At 31.7% G+C, this 22819-nt stretch overlaps 2 protein-coding genes across 2 annotated transcripts; both read right to left on the minus strand.

Annotated features, from left to right (window-relative positions):
- Positions 1–331: 331 nt before the first annotated feature.
- l(2)k09022 (HEAT repeat containing 1 homolog l(2)k09022) lies at positions 332–12327 on the minus strand. Its single transcript, XM_088185246.1, has 5 exons — positions 12224–12327; positions 7542–8714; positions 1627–6135; positions 1119–1538; positions 332–611 (listed from the first exon to the last, which is right to left on the minus strand). Exons 2-5 carry the CDS (start codon positions 8705–8707, stop codon positions 419–421), a joined length of 6288 nt encoding a protein of 2095 aa, XP_088041372.1. The 5' UTR covers positions 8708–8714; positions 12224–12327; the 3' UTR covers positions 332–418.
- A 2056-nt stretch (positions 12328–14383) lies between these two features.
- Ppt2 (palmitoyl-protein thioesterase 2) lies at positions 14384–16035 on the minus strand. Its single transcript, XM_088185248.1, has 6 exons — positions 15853–16035; positions 15498–15639; positions 15319–15426; positions 15088–15259; positions 14916–15017; positions 14384–14843 (listed from the first exon to the last, which is right to left on the minus strand). Exons 1-6 carry the CDS (start codon positions 16033–16035, stop codon positions 14645–14647), a joined length of 906 nt encoding a protein of 301 aa, XP_088041374.1. The 3' UTR covers positions 14384–14644.
- Between the last annotated feature and the right edge of the window lie 6784 nt (positions 16036–22819).

The following is a 22819-nucleotide window of genomic DNA, read 5'->3' on the forward strand; positions in this document are numbered from 1 at the left end:
ATTTATAAGCTTATTTTAAACTAATTTTAAAATACGACAAATAAATTTAGTTTTGTTAATTTGACGGAGTTATTCTACCTGTTTGCCTATAACTTCTTACACCCCACTTTTATAGCAGTCGTCTCAGGTTGTCAAAGTTGTGCCAGCACATTGTTTACGACAGTTATGTTAGGTTGTGCTAGCACACTGTTCACGGCAGTTAAGTTAGGTTGTTCAGGAATAATTCAGTTGCTTATTATGTATGTAGAAGGTAAGTGAAAAAAAAGCACTGAACAAACAGCAAATGGGTCTGTTCAGGATTACAGGAAACTTATCAAAAAATAAGATAATCTACAGACCATATAATATATGTATTTGATTAAAACAAAAGTGTTACATGAAACATAGGATACACATGAGTAAAATATACATTATATGATTAGAAATATTTCTGCAGCGGCTCTCCAAGCACAGATTCTAGAGTTTGAATAGCTTTTTGCGTAGCTGATTCAACACTTGGCATATCGTCTTCCAAAAGTTCGGCAAGGAATGGCACGCTTTCAGGCAATAGTGGCAACCAGCTATCGCCAAGTTTTGTAGCCATTTCACGCATGGATTCCAAGCCCAGTAATCTTTAATAAAAAATAATGTTAAAGAATCCATATAATAATCTGTTTGTATGTGGAATGAAATAGTTTGTAAGTATTATATTAAATTATCATCCTCGTCTTTAATATATATCACAATGTAAGAATCTACAACGAATGACTTAAGATTTAAGAGAAGATGCAGCACTCAATTTACATGATAATGATAAAGTTCTTTAACTAATGGTCAAATTTAGTAGCGGTATTATATCGCTACTGCACAAACAGTTGTTTGTTAAGACATAGAATACACATGCGATTGGGCAGCAATATCGACCGCGTAGATAATAGTAAGAATGTGTTGAATCTCAGCATCGCACTGATTGATTCAAATTGTATTGCCATGGGCATGACAATCATTGACTCTCTTAATCTTTCATGGGAATTTTTATGTCGCAATGTCATAAAGAGAGCATCCTAAACACCTACTAATTGGTAACAAAACACTAGTATACATAATTATAAAGGTAAATAAAAAAAATAAATATATACCTAATGCTAGCATCAGCGTGTCTCGTCTTCAATAAAATCTGATAATTCAACGGTTTCCATAACGAATCATCGGCAGTGGCCATGGAGAATTGTGCTATACACGGTATAATCAGTTCTTTTCCTCTTAAAGTCAAAGATTCAGTTCCACCTACGGTGTTGTCCAATTGGTCCACAAGTGGTTGCATAATCGTTTCAAATCTTTCTTTGTTGACAAAGTTTTGACTATCGTAAGTGAATACAGAATAGAACGTCTTTAATATGTATTCAATTAAAATGCAACAATCGGATTCGTCGTCAAAGTATAATTTTTCAGTTTTGGTCTTGTTGCAAGCGTTGAGTAAATCGGCAGCATTCTTGATGAAATGACCGGCAAATAATATAAATAAACCGCGCAGACTTTCAGCAATCTGACTACTGAGCCTAAAAACAATATAAAATATTAAAATATTATATAGGAATACCCAAATAATTGGGCCACACTGTAATACAAATAAAAAAATTAAATTACCTGTAAAACGTGATCGATCTATATTTATGTTTATCATCATTAGATCTATTGGACCAATCGTATATCTTATAATATAAAGGTCTGAAAGATGATTCAGAAAGCTTGAGCACCAGTGCCACTAGAGCTTTTATTATATGTTCTTCAATTACATCAATCTGTTCCTGAGATATTTCACTCTCTTCTACATAATCGCTTCTAAATTGCAATGCCAATAAAAAGAAGCTCGTCAAATCTTGTTGTAAGGCCGTGAAACTTGGACCAGTCACACCAGAAAAGCTTTCGGCTAAAATATTCATAGCTGGGCCGATCGCGTCAAAGCTACCCTTCTTCAAAAGAAGATTATAGCATTGACTAATCACCGGAATCAGCACCCTCGGCGCAATCTTATTAGATATCTTATTATTGATCATAGTCAGTTTAGCCATAATCGGCGATGATTTATTCTTCTTCTCCCATTTCGCCGACAATATAGCAAGTTGATACAGAAGCTTTTCCAAATACGGACTTAAGAATCGCGGAACTGTGTCGACGACTTTATAAATCGCAGTAATCACACTCAGAAGAATTAAATCCGGGGCATCTTCTTTTGTCTGAGATTTCAATATTTTAATGAGACTCGGCATAAACATTGGTAAAGAACTTATGGCGTGAGTCTTTAAATTGCTGCATAGTTCCGCCAAACATAACACGACAGATGCCATCAGGTTTCCGCTAAAAGCCGGCGATTTGATCAAATCGGTCACTAAAACGAGGATCGGTTTAAATTCTTCAGGATGATCATTACACAATAATCTGATCAACAATTTCAATGATAGAAGTGCAGTCTGCTGATTTACTTCAGTTTCTTGTTTGTTGATTTGCGGTTCCTCGCTATATACTCTGATATCTTTGACGATGTCCAATAATGGTTCTAATAAGCTGAACATTATGTTACTTTCGCATGTAGTGAAGAATGACGCGTGATGCTGTAGTTTATTGTTCAATATTTCCATGGATTTTCTTTTAACGGCCAATAAGTTGTGACTCATTAATCCTCGGACTACAACCACAAACATTTTACTTGATAATAAATTATTGGCATTATCAAGGACTTCGTAGCAATGATGCAGCATGACTTTCCAATATTTAGCTTGAGGTTTTCCTACGTTCTGATCGGCCGTTCTTGATACAGTCTGAATAAACGTCAATATATTCACAATGAAAGTTTTATACAGAGTTTCCATAATGGGTTTGTCTTCAAATGCATTTACATTCGCAATGAAGATCTCTGATGATAAAAGACTATTGACAAATGTAATGATGGTGTACTTGAAATGTCTCAATTGTTTAGCAGTATGATGAGGAACTGAGAATATAACAGTCGGATCGACTTTCTTCACCACTTCTTCACCGTCAGGTTTTTCTTCAGGCATTGTTTTCAAAAACGTAATCAATTTACTACACGTCTCCATTATGACGTTAGGAGCAAAGTCAACTGTTAACGAAATAGCAAAATCTAATCTTCCAACGGGTTTTTCTTTGTCGGATAATTTACGCTGCAGATCATCCACCGCCTTCTTCTCGTTTGCGCCGTGAACTATGTAACTTTCAAACATCAATCCCAAAAACGTCCATAGAAAATGTTCAGCGTTCAGCGTGTCGATTAGTTTTTTGTATAAAATGAATCTCCTATGTTCTGGAATATCCAAAACGGCATCTACGAATATACGTAACACCGGTATTACACGAGATTGTAACACGGGTACTGGTTTATCGTCTAATATAGTGACGTTATCAGGTTTAACAAGGATCGGAATCACAGTTTCGATTATCTTTGTGATGATTTGGAAACTATAAGCGTCATCCTGCCTCAAGACAGACGATCCGATAAAAGTGAAGATTGCCATCATGTGTTGCAGCACCTCGTTCGGGAACATCAAAGCAATTTGTGGTAAAAGCATTAACGTGTGATGATGAGTTTGAGGATTTTGCGTTCCTCTTATACAGAGAATAATCATTTCGATATCGATCGCTTTTTTATAAGTGTCTTTATCCTTGGTGTTTTCGAATGGATAGACTTTTTGGCAGCAATGTAGAATGCACGATAAGAGCAATTGTTTGATGTATTCGACAGCAGATTGTTCATCGAAACTCAGGCACATCTTCAAAGTACTGAATAATACTTTCAATATTTCATCAATACCGTTCAATTTCTTTTTATCTTGAATGTATTCCAATAGTGTAACACCGAGCTTCCATTCCTTCGATTCTAAGAGCGATAAAGTTGGAGTCGACGATCGTTTCTGTGTCTTATTTTTGTCGGACGCATAAGCCTTTTGCATTTCGTTAAACAACGGTAGCATTTGATCCGCCGACAATTCAATACGCTTCATGAGTTTAGAGGCTGTTGTTACTATAAATGCATTATTTCCATATGTTCCAGCGGATATGACCGCTTTGAGGATTTCTTGAGATCTTTCCAACGATAATATACCGAAGAGGTCTTGATTGATTTGCTTCATTATAAATATACAAGAATAAAGAATGTTCTTCTCGTCGTCGATCATAGTCAATCTGTCGAACGAAGTTATGATCAATTTCCACAGATCGTCACTTTCAGGAGTGTAAGTTTTAACACTTAAGCGGTGTATGATGTTTGCAAACGTTTGAGACCGATGATAATCCATTATTGAATTCTTGCTGTCTTCTAAAATATCCATCGCAAGCGGCGATAACGTATTTAAAACGCCCGGTGTATTTATATACACTAAAATTGTAGTTAAACATCGCTTCACATGATACGGAGTCGATTTGCTCAAAAGTATTTTCAGTAATGAGTTCATGGTCGTTTTCATTGGAACTTGTAGCGCTCTCAATTTGCATTTATCTTGGAACAATATCGTCCACACAACCAAAGGCAATTGATTATGATCAATCATCAATTGTTCCTTTCTAGCCGATAATTCTTGCAAGAATAGAAAATAGTATTTAGTGCTAGGAGCGCATTTGTCCAGGATAGTTTTTATAATAGTAAAAGTGACTTCTCTTACTAAGAATTCTTTAGAGTGGACGCACAAGATAATGGATGTGATTATGATATCTGATTCGCACGCCCAAGCCAAGTCCTTTATATTTTGAAACATAGCGCTCATTATTCGGATAGTTCTGATGAGAATCGCGTTTGATTCGCCGTAATTTTCAGTCTCCTTTTTAGAACTAGTGAATCCTATAACCAAATTTGCCATGAACTCAACTTTGTCTTTATTATTCGGACATATGATGTCGAGCAAGGCTTTCATGGTTGAACTATAGCATTTTTTATACTTTCTGAAGCGACTATTGAGTATTGTTTCAAATAAATTCACGATGAATTCGTTACTGGAATTTTTTTCGCTAAAATCGAGCCAAGGTTGAGAACGATCAGACACAACAATATTTTCGATTTGTTGTTGTAAAATATACATATAAAGTTCAATTGGAAATTTGTTCTCTTTCGTTGCGTCTATAAATGTCACAATAGTATCTTCAGATAATACGGTAGTCTCATCGACGGTTACAATGTTCAATCTTTTAATGAACTGAGTTATTTCTTTGAGCAATTTTAGGTTACTTTCTAAATTCTCATTCTTAATATTGAACGATATCAAAATTAAAGAATAGAAAATTGACATATAATTCTCTTCTTCCACCCAATCTAAAATGTCTACTAAATCAGTTTGCTTCAAATTAGAACCTGTCTTTAACAAATTGAATATATCCTTACAAATCTTTTTATGATCGTCTTTATCAGTGATATTCGAAACATTTTGATTTGACAAAAGATATTTACCCAATTCTGATTTTAAAATATTCAAAACGATATCTTTAGCATCTTCATTGGTCGGGAATAAATATGGCATTATAGAGAAACATATTTCGTTGTTCAATAGATCGATATCAAACGTCAGCAAAATTTTGATTGCTTCACAAGCAGCTTTAAACCACGGTAATTGCAATTGTCCTTTGATAATAATCTTTTGTAGATTATCTATAAGCACTTCTTTGTCGATAACGTCTATTAGAATATTGACGTTGATCGACAAGATCGGCTGTACAACATCTGGGCTCTCGTCGTTTAAACGATCGAGCACAGATTCGCCTAAGAATTTTTTATTGTCGATGCATAAAGTCTTGAATTCAGATATCAAATAATCGACTGCTTTAACGCGAACGTCTATATTGTGATGATACAATTTCTCAAATAGATACGAATCACCCAACTTTTTCATTATTTTTGGAGCGAATCCGAGAATTTCGCTGAGAGACGATAGTTTTTCTTCGGACACTTGACTGTTTGTTCTATATTGCTTCAACACCTGATCGAATTCAGATGGATACTTTTGCTCGAGGCTTTTCAAAAATCCTGAATACCATGTTTGTATTGGACTTAAATCCTTCGTTTTATTGTCGTCTTCAATTACTTCAATATCAGATTCGTCGTCATTTTCAGCAGCTTTTTTAACACTTGGAACGTAGCAATCAATGACACATCTGAAAAAAAAACATATTTTGTTTTTATAAGATTACGCTGCGCAATGCGTTTTTTGCTACAAAAAAACTAATAACTTATTTAAATGTAAAATTGCATTCTTATTTAAATTGGTATTAATTTTTCATAACAGTTTTAACCGCTTAACCTCTTCAGTGTAGCTGATATTTTTACGGGCCGTTTCGAAATTTGTTAATATGTGAGGGGCACCTATTCATGCCATATTTAAAAAAAATATTTGGGTTCAATAAATTCAAGTAATTTACAGCCTTAAATTATACTAAATAGCCATATTATTAGGCTCAAAGGTTGATGGCACCCTTAGGTGCCCAATAAGTACTGGCGATTTTATTGATGACTTCTATAGAAGCCATCTGCGGAGAAAGGGTCAAGATTGGTTCCGCACATGTGTGGGATGTTCGATTTTTAAAGTTGTTAAAAAATCGATATTAATTTATTCTCTTTTTTTTAGGTAAATAATAAATATTTAAAAAAAAAAATATTTTTTAGAACATGCCTCGAATAACACGTTTTTTTAAATATAATAATAAAAAAATTGAACAATAGAAGTAATGATTCATAAAACATAATCTAAAAAAATATTTTTTTTATTGTTAAATATTTATTATTTACCTAAAAAAAGAGAAGAAAAAAATATCGATTTTTTGAACAACTTTTGAAAAACATTTCAGTTATGAAGTGGTTAATAGGGAAATTAAATAAATGGTACCAATTGCAGCATGTTCATGTTTAGTTTCCTTAATCAATATATAATGTAAGTATTAAGGTTAGTAGCGCTATTATGCTGTTGAAGAGTTTGGGTCCATAAAAATTGTGTAATGGTACGCCATTAGTTGTGAAAGCATAGAAACATACATCATTGAGGCAGCAATGCTGACTGGAATGCCTATTTTGCTTTAACCACTTAAACACCAGCGACTCGCTTGTTGATTATTTTTTTAAAACAAATTAATTAATTATTTACAATTTGTTTTTTAGTAAATTTTATTGTACTAGATTCATTTATCAGTAAATTAAGACGCGTGAAGAGAAATAACATAAAAAATGGTTGCTGGCGTTTAAAGGGTTAAGTGGATTAAATTTAGTATAACATTAAATAAATAACAATGATAATAGTCGCTCAATATGACTAATATTAATGTTTCTATTAAGGTCAATTTTATGTCAGAGTTAAAATCAGAGCATTCAAAATATCTATTAAAAAAATAATGTATCAAAAACAATGTATTTGATGTAAAATATAATTAAAAATGATTTTTTCACTATTAATAAAAAAAAATTGTTATGTTTAAAGTTTTAAGTGCAAATTTTCACATTTAAATAGATTATTTTACTTTTGTAGCAAAAAGTTTATATTTGGGTTAGTGTTATTGATAAATCAACTTACTTGATTAAATCTTCGGCAATGGATGATTCAACATTTACATCAGCTACAACAGCTTCGGGTAGCTTATAAAATCTCTTGAAATACTCTTGATCTTTCTGCACTAGTGGTAAAACTCCACGCATAAAAGCCAACATAAATTTAGTAATGTTGATTCCGCTCTTAATCAGCAATTCAAGATTTAAGCACAACATTTCCAAATGATTTGGAGTGAAGTTGTTTAAACATTTTTCTGAAATGTTTATAATATTACTTTGCGATTCATAAATGATATGCAATAATAGGACAGCTTCATAGTTCAGTTCAGGATTGAACAAAATTATTTTATGCACTAAGTGCTTTGCAGTTTTAGCTTTCAACTGAACCTTCAGAACCAATTGTGCCGTGATCATATAACCGGCAGCTCGCAAATCAATCAACGGAGACGACAAACATTCCATTATTCCAGGTAAAATGTTCGTAACAATAGCTTCCGTTATTTTTGGTGCGCTTTCTAAAGTACCGACAATAGTCGAACAATAAAACGCAAAGAGCGTCGTAAGAATCTCAGCTTTATCGCCAAACTCATCCAAAGTACCCTTTATCATATCAGATATGAACTTCAAAAATCCAACGTTCGATACGCAATGGTTGTGCAATACGATTTTAGCTAAAGGAATTCCGGGCTTCTGGATCGGCTCCAGCCAATGCCAAAATTCGGTCTCGTCGCTCAAGTTCATTATTTGAACAAAACGTATAAAAATTTTGGTCTCGTGATACGGCAATATGAGCGTAAATATATCATTCTTGTTATATAAATGAATGTGGAATCTTTGTATGAGCCACTCTAGAGCCTTCTGAGAAGGCAGAAGTAAAAAATAAGGAGAGAGTTTCAATAGGAAACTTCTTAATGCAGTGTTTAACTTTTTGTTGGACTCTTCCGTTTGCACTGCTCTCTCGAAAACTTTAGAAGAAACGCTGAAGAGAGTGTTTTCAAATTCGTTAAAAAACGAATTGATGTTTTTTAATTCTGTGAAACCACTTAATCCAATTTCATAGAAAGTTTCTTTGTCGATAGACGCTGCTTCTTTTGGATCGAACAATAACGAGGCCTTCTTCTTTTGCTCTTTATACGCAGACGACTGCGGAAGTTGTAGCTTTTTAAGCTGTTGCGCCAAAGATGTAGTCATCTTGATGCTGAAAAATAATAAACGAAACATTATGATAAGATATTTAACATGACATTAATACAAATAAGGTAATAATAATCATATTATACGTAGAAACTTATGAAATAAAATAATATAAATTTTATCGTCAAATCATTTAAAATGGCTTTACAAAATAGAAAATATATTGGGTATGACATAGATGCCTCTGGACTTCTAAAGGTTAGGCACATTATTTCTATTATAATTTTTTTTATTATTATATTATAAAAAACAGGAAATTATTTTATGAGATATCTGCATTTAAATAAATACTTTGTTCCATAAAACAAATTATTTGCGCACATATCTAAGTTAAATTTTCGGAGTTTTTCTTCAGAAAAGGATTTGTTGCAGAGAGTTATTTATGGGGGTGTTCACTCTGGCTAATTATTTAAAAAAAAACAATATTCTACAGAACAGCACTTTTTTTTCGCCTAATAAGTGTGGCATTTGTTGAATGACGTAGATATGAGAGGATTTTTGGTCATTCAATTTGATCATATTCATTCTGCATATGGACAATATGAGCTCAACAGGTGTACTATGTAACAAATAACAAGCAGCTGTCTGGACCACAGCCGGGAACCAGGTTGTTGCCTAATGACCTCAGTCGCAATACATATGACCTTTGAACAATCGTCGTCTGATTTTTACATTTTAAATTTTTTTAGAGCTCTCTGCATTAGGTGAGGTTCGGATAAAACTAAGTCTGGATTGGTTAGGGTTTACTGTGTTTGCAAAATTATTGTAAATAAAAGCAATCAAATAACATCATTTAACTTTTTGTTTGCCAGAATCCGATATTTTGACTTTTGGTACTTGGTTGAAAATTGTCTGATCTGACGTAATCATTAAAGAAAAAAATCAAATTCATTTTTAATGGGCAGTAAGAGGCGAATAACATTTTTTTGAACATATATTTATTATTATGTGTGATTCATTGATATTTATATAGCAATCTCAAAAGGTTCAGCAACCAATGGTTTCAACATTGATCCAAATTATGTCATAAAATATGCCCTTTACCAAAATGGACCCTCAAATGGAATGATTGTAAATTTCTGCGAAATATGATAGATACCAGCAAAATTTGTGCATTTTATGGCTAAAAATTAACCAAATATAACAATAAGAAAAAGGGCTACCCATAAACAAGTTGCATTAAAAACTGAAAAATGCCACCTGCAGATAAGAAAAAGGATCCATAAACTAATGGTAGAGAGAATAGCATATAGTGAGTTTGTTTATGAAAAACTTTTATACGAGAATCCCTATTACAGAAAAACCGATAAGGCAAAAATCCTACATTACCGAAACATTAAGAATGAACAGGAAATATAATCCGATTGCTATGCTAATATAAAACTAAAGAGGTGAACCAGCGATGAAATAGACAATACAGGGGATATGGTAAAAAAATGTAAAAATCGTCAAGAGGTGTTCACAATTTTATCAAAATGTCAACTAGGGCTGTGGAGTCGTTTAAAATTTTACCGACTCCGACTTCAACAATTTTAATAAGATTATTTTTTACCAGCATGTAATTGATGGCAATAAAAATACCAGTTATTTTCAAATTTAAAAAATCATTAAACAAAAAAAGGTCACGTTTAGTTAATTCACATATATGTAAAAAAGTAAGTATAAAAAATAAATTTAATAAAATAATATACATAATGTATGTTAAGTGAAATAAAATATTTATATTAAATAAAAAATAGAATAAAACGATGCATTAAAATAAATAAAAATAACAAATTTAATAATTACACTTGAAAGGGAAAAAGCTGGTTTCATTTTGCCAGGTTGACTAAATCTAATCTTAAATTTTCAATACTAAATCTAGATTTAATCCTTTTCATCAGTGATTTAAACTGAATTAAATCTTAAAAACATAATTGCTTCTAATAAGTCACCGTTTATAAAATCTTTTAAATCATATTTGATTATTTTAGGCGTGGAAAATAAACACTCTTTAACCTGTTAAAGAAAATTATAAAAAGGATTTCGAGTCAGTCGATTTTTTATAAGTCCGACTCCATAGCCCTGGTGTCAACAGAAGCAAGGAATCGCCAAACCAAATATGGTAATAAGAGTAAAATAAATTCATGTATAGCATTAATTTAAATAATTCCTGTAACGAGACAAGAATTTTCCTACGTGATTTTATAATTAAAGTAACAGAAAAAATAGTAGGCTTCTCCTTTACGACAGAAAAGGTTAGAAAATCTGATCTTTCAATTTTTTGTGAAAAAGATGAACACGGGAAAGCTAAGAGAAAAATATGCAAATATTGCTGAAATTAGAGAAGGAAAAGAAAAGAAGTCCATATTAGCCGGGGTTGTTTCTGAATCCATGTATTCGTATATATCGCGAAACAAACTTTAGTTTTAAATGATATTGTCCGCATTCAATGCTCAGTTAGTAATTACATTGAATTATCATCAAGCTTAACTCTTTTGTATTCATTAATTTATGTAAAAGAACCGCAAAGCTATAAAATAATACTTATTTAGGGATTGCCTTTAAAAATTCACACGAGCCGGATGACAGGTAAGTTCATTAGAGGGTGGGGATTAACTGATTGAAAAAAACTCATTCATTATTCAGCAAAGCTGCTCGAAAAAAGCATATAAAAGAGTTCGCAAGAACTTGGAACTACAGTCATGCATTTGAGTAACATTAAACGGCTCTTTAAGGACTACTGACTTGATGACCTGCTACACTACTTTGATACATCCGTACTGTTCCACATTCGACACTGACACATGATTAGTGTAATACATTAATTGTTCAATCAAAATATATTATTAATTACCTCGCTGGTAGATGATATATTTTAAGTTGCAAATGAATATATTAAATGAGCTTTATAGTTGATTTTTGTGAATTGTTATCATGTAACTGACACGTATAATAGAGTTAAATATTTGTAATGAAGATAAGCTGCAAAGTATATAAAAACAATTTTTAAGAATTTTGCAAGGAATGGAACGTTTTGACAAAGGAACAATGCTTCCAGATGTTTCATATAAAATTTTCAAAAAATACTATTTTATTGAATAGTCAAAGATTAGAAACATTTAATTAAATTGCGTATCTAGTATTGATATGTACATTTATATTAATATAAATCGCTATATGTATTATATATTTTGAGGTTAGGTTATTAAAGAAAAAAAAGTAAATACTTCAAATGCGATAACAAAATGGCGGCTGTCTAATGTTAATGCTCATATTTCAACTGCATTAGGACCAATTTTACTATTTTTCATAATTGAAAATGATTCGATAATTGTATATTGCGAGTCGTACGCACGAGATGACTAATAAAACACAATGCGCCGAGTGCATCTAGATGCAACCTTGGTTTTTATTGGTGCATTCATAAATCAATATCCGCTGTCAATAACCGGCGAATGTAAACTACGAAATGGAGCCGTTCCGTGAGACGCGCGTATTATAGAAAATAATATAAATAATTTGCGTTAGTACCTGTATATGTGCGAAAACGCCTATGGTTAAAAACACGTCAGAGGACACACATGTCAGTCATAAACATAACCTCAGCGGTTCCGGGCGGCTGACTCTATAACGGTGTTGCCATTCGGGAGAACCATGAACTAGATAATGATGTTGCTATCATGCTAAACTTTTAAAATGTATATTTATTACTAATTTAATATTAAATATATTAGTACATATTTTTAATTACGCGTTTATTTATTCATATATATAAAAATCATAATTTTTATTTTCTTACAATTTAGTAAAAGCTAGAGGTTTCGTAGAACTAATAAAAATTCTTTACACATTAAATTAAATTTAATAATAGAAAAATATTATAATTTATTATTTTGTGACTAAACGACTAGTTTCAATTGCTTTTACTATTGAGGCATAATACAGTTATATTATAATTATGGACGGGGCCGGCTCTGGTGAGTGAGTGCGAGGCCATACGCGAGTGAATCGGTTGCGTATGTTGATTATGGATTTTATTAATGGAAAACACTTACGGTACAAAACGAGACATTTATATATTTAGTCTTCAGTCATAAAGATAGTTCAATACAATATTTTCAGCGCTTAAAAATGCATTGATTTCTCTAGAAAAAATTAACGCACCAAGTGCGCAGTTATACATTCTCCACATGCTGCACCTCTTTGAGATATGAAAATCATTGGAGGTGAGTACGACGGATGTTCGAGGCACCAACAGCTTGAGCCAACTTTACGTCGTTTAATTTTGATTGTAGGTCGAAAATTACTATTGAAGAGATCTGTACACGTCGTAAAATTAAATGTTCTTCCTCGGCATTTAGTTTTCAAATGATACCTACGGTTCGTTTAAAAAGATAATACGCATAATCTCTCTTCACAGATTTCATTAGGTTTTGTGGGAAAGTTTTTCACTGGCGGTAGTGAATCGCTGGAATCAATTATTCCTAGAAAGTCCCAACCTTTTCCACCAAACCATCAATAAACCGCTTTTTTCAAGTTTGAAATCAGCTATTGTGTTACTTTGTGGAACTGCAGAACATCATGAACTCTAAGTTGTGCTTATTTATGATTTCATGGGCCCCATTAGAGATAGGAGAGTTGATAGAGGCTAGTAAAAAATAAACGTGCTCTACAGAGAACATTCATAAAATCGCCTAGGAGTCAACTATAATAAGCTACTATATGTTAGCTCTTAGCACTAAAAAACAAATACCAATATTTCTTCAGTCTTTCAGAAACAAGGGGGAGTGAAAGAAATCGAGCTATGCGATCAACTGTATAATATTATCCCACCATATTTGCTATATTAGATGGCATTATTAAAGATATGTCTATACAATTAACCCCTTCAGCGATGAACAGACCTAAAGGCTTTTTTTTTCAGTTCTGAAGTCAGTTTTGATTGTTTGATTGTCATTGGTCAATGGAATTTCAACAAAAAGGAAAAAGTCTGCTCAAAGAAATTCGTATTGCCATTTGTTTATCGCTTTTCAAAGTATATGTAGTATTACTGCCAATTTACAGGACAATAGAATGGGGTTTTGAATTCATGTTGCATTTTTAAGGTTTTTATTCGAATTATTAAGCACACAGTTGATTAATTATCAATGATTTTAGCAAATGAAATCATATATATTGATATATCGATTTAGTATTACAAAAAATATATACTTACATAAAAAAATAATTTGAATCTGGTGTATAAATTTCCATAAGGCTATTGAATCTTTGTGGTTAGAAACCTTTAACAAGTAACGTCATAGAAAAAATATTATTATACTATAAATATGTATAACACTTTGTCGTAAAAAGCATTTATGTAAAAATAAACTAGGTATATATCACCATTATAACAAAAATTATAATTAAACAAAAAATTATGGATTGTAATCTAGAATTAAATAATCAACTTTAAATGAATACAAATTTTGAAATGTATAATAAATAATCATAAAAGTGTGTAAACAATCGACGATATATATGTAGAAAGATGTTTATTTTAAACAAAATAATGATACAGCTATTTCTACATATTAATTGAGTAATCTTATCTTTGCGACAAGACTAGTGCAATGCTATCTATTCGTAATACATCTTAACACAATAATATTTCTATTGGTCATTTTAACACAAATGAGTTCCAAGACAGAATTGAGCGTTTTAAATATCACATGCATTTATTATTATAAAAATAATGTAACGTCTACAATAGGAGTTACACACAAAACACGCCCTCTAAAAAGTGTATATAAAAATATGGTCAATATGACTAGACATATGATAAATGAGTATAATTAATTTACGATTAGATTTTAATTTATCTACAATAAATTAATAGTCCAATGAAATTATTCACTCTATAATAATCTAATTGTTATTGTATTGTTTTGTAAAAAATTGTTATAAATAAGATTAATCTAAATATGGAAGAAGATAGCTGTCAGTTATGGAGTTGTTAAGATGCCACATGAAGTGATCTACTCCCGGCACTGTGATGATATGCAGCCTTCCACTTTTGTCCAATGTTTTTATTCCTATGAGATCTTTTGTGTATAGATCTTGAGATTTAATGTCAATCACAGTTTCATTCACGTCATAATATCCAAAGTGGCTAAAATACAAATAATTATTATTAATATAGCCGTATAGAAATATTAATTAACAATCTAATACAAATATAAACCTGCTTTGCCAAGGCGTGATTACTTGATCATTCGGTCCACCAATTAAAACCATTTTCTTCAATTTTAATAATCCTTTTTTGAATTGTTCGCTTTTATCTGATCTGAAATAGATTATCTTATTATTATCACTAATACAAGTATTTAAATAATTGGAATAAACAATATATTTACTCTATAATATTATTAATGTATGGCAGAAATACACTATAGTCGAAAAACAACTTTTGATGTTTTGGATCGTTCCAATAATTGGCTACAGCTGTGTGTTGTCCGACTCGCGAATAGAATAGCTCAAATGCTGTATCTCTCACGAGTCCAGGAAAGATTAAATGTAGAAAGGCAGCTGTAAAGATGATATGTTATAAAATTATAATGAATTATATTATATTATTTATCAATTACCTCCATATTGGCCAGCCTGCGGTGAACTTAATGAAATAAAATTTTTAACATTGTGTTCTGGATAGTTTTCCAATATTGCTCTCGATATCAAACCACCTTGAGAGTATCCTAGAACATAAACGATTATGTACATAAATAAAACAGTTGATCGTACAATCTAATTTTAAATATAAACATACCTATAAGATTTACTCCATCGGGGTACCTCGATGATATATTTACAACGTCTTTACCGATTTCGAGAACTTGACGCCACATTGGTTCTAAGCTGGACCATCCTCCGAATCGTTCAATGTTAAATATTTCTGTTCCAGGATGTATCTAAATAAATATTTTGACAAATTTCAATACTTGTTCATACATAAATAGATAACATGTTATCTACGTCAAAGAATGTGCGTCATATTTGTCATCAAAACATGAGATGCAATGGAAACTTTTAATTTTTTTAAGTCGAAGTATGTTTGTGTGTATAATTTATTAGTATATGAATGACAAATATATGCATGAAATTTATGTAATATTCTTTGTTACTTCTTGAATGCGACTGGCGATTAGATTCATGCTCGGAGCACCCGTCAAAACACCGTGGAGGAGTATTACTGGCTTGTAACATTGTGTCGCAGCCAAGAAACTTAAAACTATACTTATAATTATCACTTTATGGAGGAACATTGCCACCAAGCCTGCGTTCAAAACAATGACAGCTGATGTCATAACATAATATCTTGTGACCATGAACGGTCTTCATAACAAATAACATTTTGGCCTAAACAATATTTTAATATCGTCGATCACAAAAATATTTTTTATTTTTAATAAAATATTATTATCAGGCTTTTATTTTTACCATAATACAAAGTAAACATTTAGTTTAATAATAATTTATTTATTTTGCCAATAAATACAATGGTAAAATATTGCAGTTATTAGAAAATACAAAAACAAATAGGAAAATATTGTATTATTAATTTTTATATTTATTAAATTACTTGTTAATAATTAAAAAAACTGTTAATAATTATAAAAAGTATGTTTTAAACACGATATAAATACACAGAGTAGAAAATAATGAAAAATAAGGTGGAACGCTTAATATTGGTGGAACAAAACTTGGTGGCACTCCAAGGGCAGACATTCTTTTGGTGGACCTCAACGGAATGAAAGCGGCTGGTGTTGCCCCGTTCACCGTTCACTCCAAATATTTAAATGAAATAACATGTAAACTATATACTCTTAATAAAATACTACTGCAGCGGCTCAATATGTGTGTAATTGCCACCCGTCAACATTCATATGGCAAAATATTTTTTATTAAATATTTAAAATACGCGTTTTTATTTGCATATCGATCATTTTGTTGATTTCAATATTTTTTAATCTATATTATTAAAAATACTCTAATATTCAGGGCCGGCTGGAGGTTGGCGGGGCCTCGGTAAAATATTATACACAGAGGAATCCGAATTAAAGGTAAATAATTAATGCACGAACATGATTTTATGAATTATTTAATCAAATATTTATTTCTTTAATATCATTAAAAATACATTTTTTTGTACTATTAATTATATTTTTAATTTCATATTCGCGGCCCTAAACTAATACTTCTATTTATTATTGAGTTAATGCCTGATTTAAGACGAGTAATAAAACTTTTAGTTTGCGGGGGGTGTGGGGGGGTGTGGCTTGTTTATTCAATGTAAAAAAAAGCCCCCCGCATAAAACTATAACATTACTTATTTTAAGGATAGTTTTAATTTACAACAAATACCTTTAATAACAATCATGTAATTAAACTTGTTTTCAGAAATATGTATTTCCAAGATTTTTATATTCACATTAGAAAAACAACACACTTTTTGCCCGTTATGGCTATTTTATATATTAATAGCTTTTATCTTAAATATCGATGGGTTTAAGTATAATTTTACTAACTAAACTCTTAGTTGATAATTCATTTTCAACCACTCTATTTAAACATGAGTATATCTACCGGATGAACTTTTGTAAGCGAAACCGTTGTGGTTGCTTCCCGATAGCCACAAAAATATTCGTTGTCCCTGTTATTTATTAGGATATTCGGACAAGATTTTTTTCTGTCTTTAGGTGTACTAAAACAGGAATCTCCTTCAGCCTAATTACAAATATAAACCAGTTTACTATTCTTCATAGCTGTGATGCGTACACTAGTATTTAGAATTTATAGAACTTCGTCAAACTGCAGATTGCGTAGTTATAAAATAAAAAATAAATTTGTATTATAAAAAAGTTTGGGAGTCACTTACCTTAAACAGGTGAAGAGCATCATTTCAGAGGAAAATATAAGCGGCAAAACTTTGGAAGACCTTTGCGATAAGTTAGGGACTGATGAATCTGCGTAGGAAGCCCGATAGATAGTGACAAGTTGTAAGTAATTAAAACGGGCTAGGGAGAGCAGGATATCGTTTTTCTCAAAAAATATTTTAGTTACCATGATATTAATGATGTCTTTATCTAAAGGTCTAAATAAATACATTACAGTAAATACTCAGTTTAACGTTATTTTGTGTGAAGTTAGAATGATGAAACGTATAAATTTGTTTCTGGAAACTGGCTGGATGCTTCCATTATTTTAAGGTATTATAAAAGAGAGGCTTAAGCATGTATGTATATGCTTTAACGTCAAACGTATAAAACGATAGTGCGTTACGTTTTAAAGCTGAAAATTTATACCGCTCCTGGGACGTTCGCGGGCTAGTTCAAAGCGATGGCCGTCATCGCGTTATATTCAGTGTATACCTAATCAAGTAGGTATCCAATTCGAATAATTTTCTTCGGCGGCATCGCGTGATGATGAAGCAATTACGGCGCACTCGTCTCGTTCGCTTTTGAACCTCGTGAAGATTATCATTATTTTGATTAATTAATTACCTACCGGTTGAACCCGGGGAGTCACGTGACGCGCCGCCCTTCAGGGCCTCCACGTGACCCAGCCCACCGCCCATGGGAATCAAATCACTCGCTAATTTAAAAAATAGCCTGGCCAGGACATTTCACACAAATTGTGTTCGTGACGCCGAAATGGCGCGGTGTGCGGTAATCAAATGCGAACGATAACGAACGATACCTTGAATTGATAGATTGGTTTTCTCTGACTTTGATAATAGCAAATGTTTCTGCTTTAAATTGATATTAGACTATTCGGAAATTAATATCGTTTTGAAAATGACACAATAAAATGCTGTTATTATTATTCTTGATAAATTATCCAAAAAAATAATTGCTTTCGTTAGATAAAATTAACAAATCTTAAAGTACTTAAAATGATAAAATAATGGCGATGATAAATATGGGGCTCTAACTATTAAGTTTGATGCATTTAAAAATGTAGAGAAATTAGTAGTATAGTTCGGGACAAACAAGAAGGTGAAACGTGTTAGTGTTAGTGAATCTGTGAGGATATCCGTACTAGTCCTTCTTGATTGGTTTGTATACATGTATTTGCAACGAAAATAATGATTTATTGTCGTAAAATGCATTGTATTGGTTGACGAGTTGTCGTTTGGGCGAAACTTAACTTAGGACGAGGCGGTCAATTGTTTTGTAAAGAAAATACAGAGTGTTTAGAAAGTATGTAGATATGGCGGAATACAATAAGAAGCGTATTTTTAGGTAGTGCCTAAAATACGCATAACAGTTATGCAGCAGGTAGTCGCCGTGACAAAACTGGGGATCAACCCAGCTTACAAAATTGTTCAGAATTACAAAACTAACGAAAACCAAATAGTTTTAATAAATCAGTGATAAGAAGATGTATTCACAATAATTAAAAGAATTTAAATTAAAAAATAACATAAATAAAAATTAACAGAAATATTTAAATTTTCAATGAAAAGCGAAATATCTTTTTTTATATTCTAATTTTTAAGTTTATTTTACGATTTTGTAAAAACAACAATAATCTAAAATTATTTATTAAACGCTTTTCTCTAAGTATTAGTAGGTAAAAAATAATATAAAATAAATTAATAAAAAACTGTTAAACACTCGATATACACCCTGTGACTAATACAGACGCATTTCACCTTCTTGCTTGTCCCGGACTACTATACTAGTTAGAATTAAAGTCGATTGAAGATCATACAAACTGATATTGGTAATAGGTATATTTATGGCTTCAGGATTTTTTTTTTGTGTGTTTCCTTATTTATATATGCAGAAAAGTAATAGAGTTGTTGTTACTTCAGTACTATATATTTATATTAAGTTAAGACAAATATAAACAATCATTAGATGTCATAATTTAATTACTTTATAGTGGTGATTGTTTCAATAACGCAAATAGTTGTTATCCATTTGGATTTATGTCTAGTGAATTTTATTTTATTCTAAACATGTACTTAATTTAACAGATATTGAAAACATACTTAAAATATAAAATAAGAAATAAAATGGTAATGTAGTCATTTTAATTAATAATCAATAAACGTAATCCAAAATACCACGAGAATAATCGCCGTCCAGGTTGCCATCACCGGAGCGATTAATACCACAAATACGGTCGCGGGAATGTGCCGCAATTGGTTTAAATAATTACTATACATATGTCAAATAGTCAGGTGATTATGTCACGTCGTGTTAACTAGACTGACGAAACGTTGGACAGTCACGGCATTTGTGTCGGGGCAAGCACATAAATTCTGGATTGCGCACTTGACCAAACGTATACTTAATTAGAGCCCCAATACTACTTGGGCTGCTACACTCACCCCACGACTCCCCCAAGAGGATCCTAGATGGCCTGATCAACTTTGATGGTTTTCCAAGCGACTAACGTCACCGCTATCGCGTTTGATCAAATTAATGGTCCAAATAAAAAAAAGTTAGCATTCGACCCGGACGATTCATTAAACACAACTCGATGTCCCTTTATGATTAACTGAAATATTAACGCGTTTCATTAATATACATAATATTATAAGAGCACGATACTAATTTGACGCGTTAACGTGTTGACGGTTAATTATCAATTTGGCTTGTAAAATTTAAATTAACGCGAATGTAGCGATGATCATCTTTTCCCATGTGAGCGCAGAACTAACGGGCTGTTGTAATACATTACTTTATTAAAAAATATGTAATGGGATACGGTTATATAATAAGGTAAATTAAATTGGGTATTCGTTAAGGGATTTGAACTAATTCAAGCTATTGAAAAAAATATAATATTGATGAAATTCTATTGCAGCAATTTTTTAATTTAATGAAGTATAAATTCATATTATTCACATGAAATTTTTTATATATTATTAATTTGTGCATTTTTGCTTTTATTATTAGATTATAATATTTGGTGCATTTTTTCTATATAGTTAGTAAATGAGTTCAAGCGCCTTTTCATTTATTTGTAAAATGCGAGGAATTGATCCGAATTGGTTTTAATGAAGTCATAAAAAAATCTGTATTATATAATAATGTCATTAGCTATTAGTTGAAAATATAAGTTGCATATTAGAATATATTAACAAAGAGTTATTTTTCAAAACTTGAAGAGATATTATAAAATAACTAAAGACTCTAAATTAATAAAAAGTGAATTGCGGTTTCAATCGAAAATTTACCAAAAAAAGGGCGCAGTTTAGCTTAAAACAATAATTATTATGGTATTTTTTTTATTGTAATCAATGAACAGTGTAACTGTTATCATTCAAACGCGCGGTTACAAGATTTTATGGCATTGTCAAAACAAAAAATTGTCTAAAATTTATTAATTTGCTTAAAATATTGTACATGATTGATTTACATATTTAATGCAGGAAGTTTACGGCTAATTATCCAAAATAAACCTGGTATGTATTATTGTTATAAATATCAGAAAACATATAAAATGTTTCGCAATAATTTACACATACTTATTGAAGCAACGGCAAAGCTGCAATTCTTGAAATACTATATGCCACGACTATTCTACTTCGGTTTACTAACTTGACGGTTTGCTAAACCATTTTAATTAATTTGCGCTCTAACACCGCCGCCCGACACTAACACCTGATGTATATTTGTATATTCGTGTACATATGTATATTAATTGTGCAATAAATGTATTCCAAATAGATCCATCAAGCTCAATGGTTGATAAAGTCACACCATTCGGCCCTAACACCAGTGGGGTGACTGTTTCTTGCAAAATAAAAAAGTATGATAATCATCCCAATCACAATCAACGTTAAATACTCCTGCCGCGTTTTGAGTCAGAGTTAGGTTAGGTTAGGTTAGGTTAGTTAGTGATTCTGATATATTGTGCATATTTTTATATCGAATATTTTTTTACTACTAGTACTTTAGAGAGCAAAATAAATTATTTTTTATTTGTATGCATATGTTATATACTATTTAACTATATACTTGACTAAATGCAATGCTAGTTTATTAATTACCGCCCTTAAAATTATTCGCGACTTTGACGATTTTGTCAATCAACGATAGCCACGTCGAATGAGAAGCGCAAATCCCAAGGCGCTTAGAAAAAAGGGGCGCCACCTCCAGGATCTTGCACACATCCTTTCTGAATTTGAATAATAAATACGGTAAATAATAATTCGGCACGTTTTGTCGGTCTCGGACGGCAGCCGCCGTCCACCTTGGCGGCCATTACGTATTCAATAACTCTAAAAGGTTTTCAAAAAACACGTACCGGCTCCACATATAACGTTATCCGCCTTTTCTCGTGGTGCCGGTGTCAACATGATATTCAGATATCATCCCCCGACACGGATACGCCTGCCCGTTACTGCCATTTTTATACGCCCCGAACTTTATTTTTGATACCGACCGCATAAAGTGTACGCCATGATTGACACGACCGCGAGAAACGTTATGGTCGACTATCAAAAATTACGCGGGGCATTACGTCTTATATTCGAATGTCGATATTTAATATTCATATTACGGCGTGACTCTTTGAAAGGCGGTTTTATTTTTGTTATATCGAGACTAGCGTCATACCCGTTGAGAAATCAACGGAGAGATCTTTTTATCTTGAAAAAAAACTGACATATAAATGTACGCAGAAGACACAACTCTCATAACTAATTCTTACAGTCTTAAACCAATTGCAATTAAATTAGAAACATCTTTACAAAAAAATAATTAATATTTGGTTTAATGGAAAATTAAAATAAACCGAGTAAAAGTTAAAGCAATTTTTTTTACAAAACATAGATATTTTTTGCTTCCATCTCTTAAAAGTGAACAAGGAAACTGAATTAAACAGCGAGCCACAAAATCCTGAGCGACAAAAAAAACAGAGAAAAAATCCTATATAAAGCAATAATTAGATCGTTAATTACACAAGCTTGCTCGGAATGGAGTAACAACAAAAATTCACATTCACGTGCATTATGAAGTAAACTATATTACTAAAGTCTTTTAAATGTATGTTTTGATTAAATTTGTTTAATGTATAAGCAATTAGCTATATTAGCTAAATAAATTATTAAAATAAATATATATTTTAAAT

The sequence above is a fragment of the Plectrocnemia conspersa genome, unplaced genomic scaffold (genome assembly GCF_051122295.1).
Source record: "Plectrocnemia conspersa isolate PC_06_02 unplaced genomic scaffold, ASM5112229v1 ptg000004l, whole genome shotgun sequence".
In the NCBI taxonomy this organism is placed as follows: Eukaryota; Metazoa; Arthropoda; class Insecta; order Trichoptera; family Polycentropodidae; genus Plectrocnemia; species Plectrocnemia conspersa.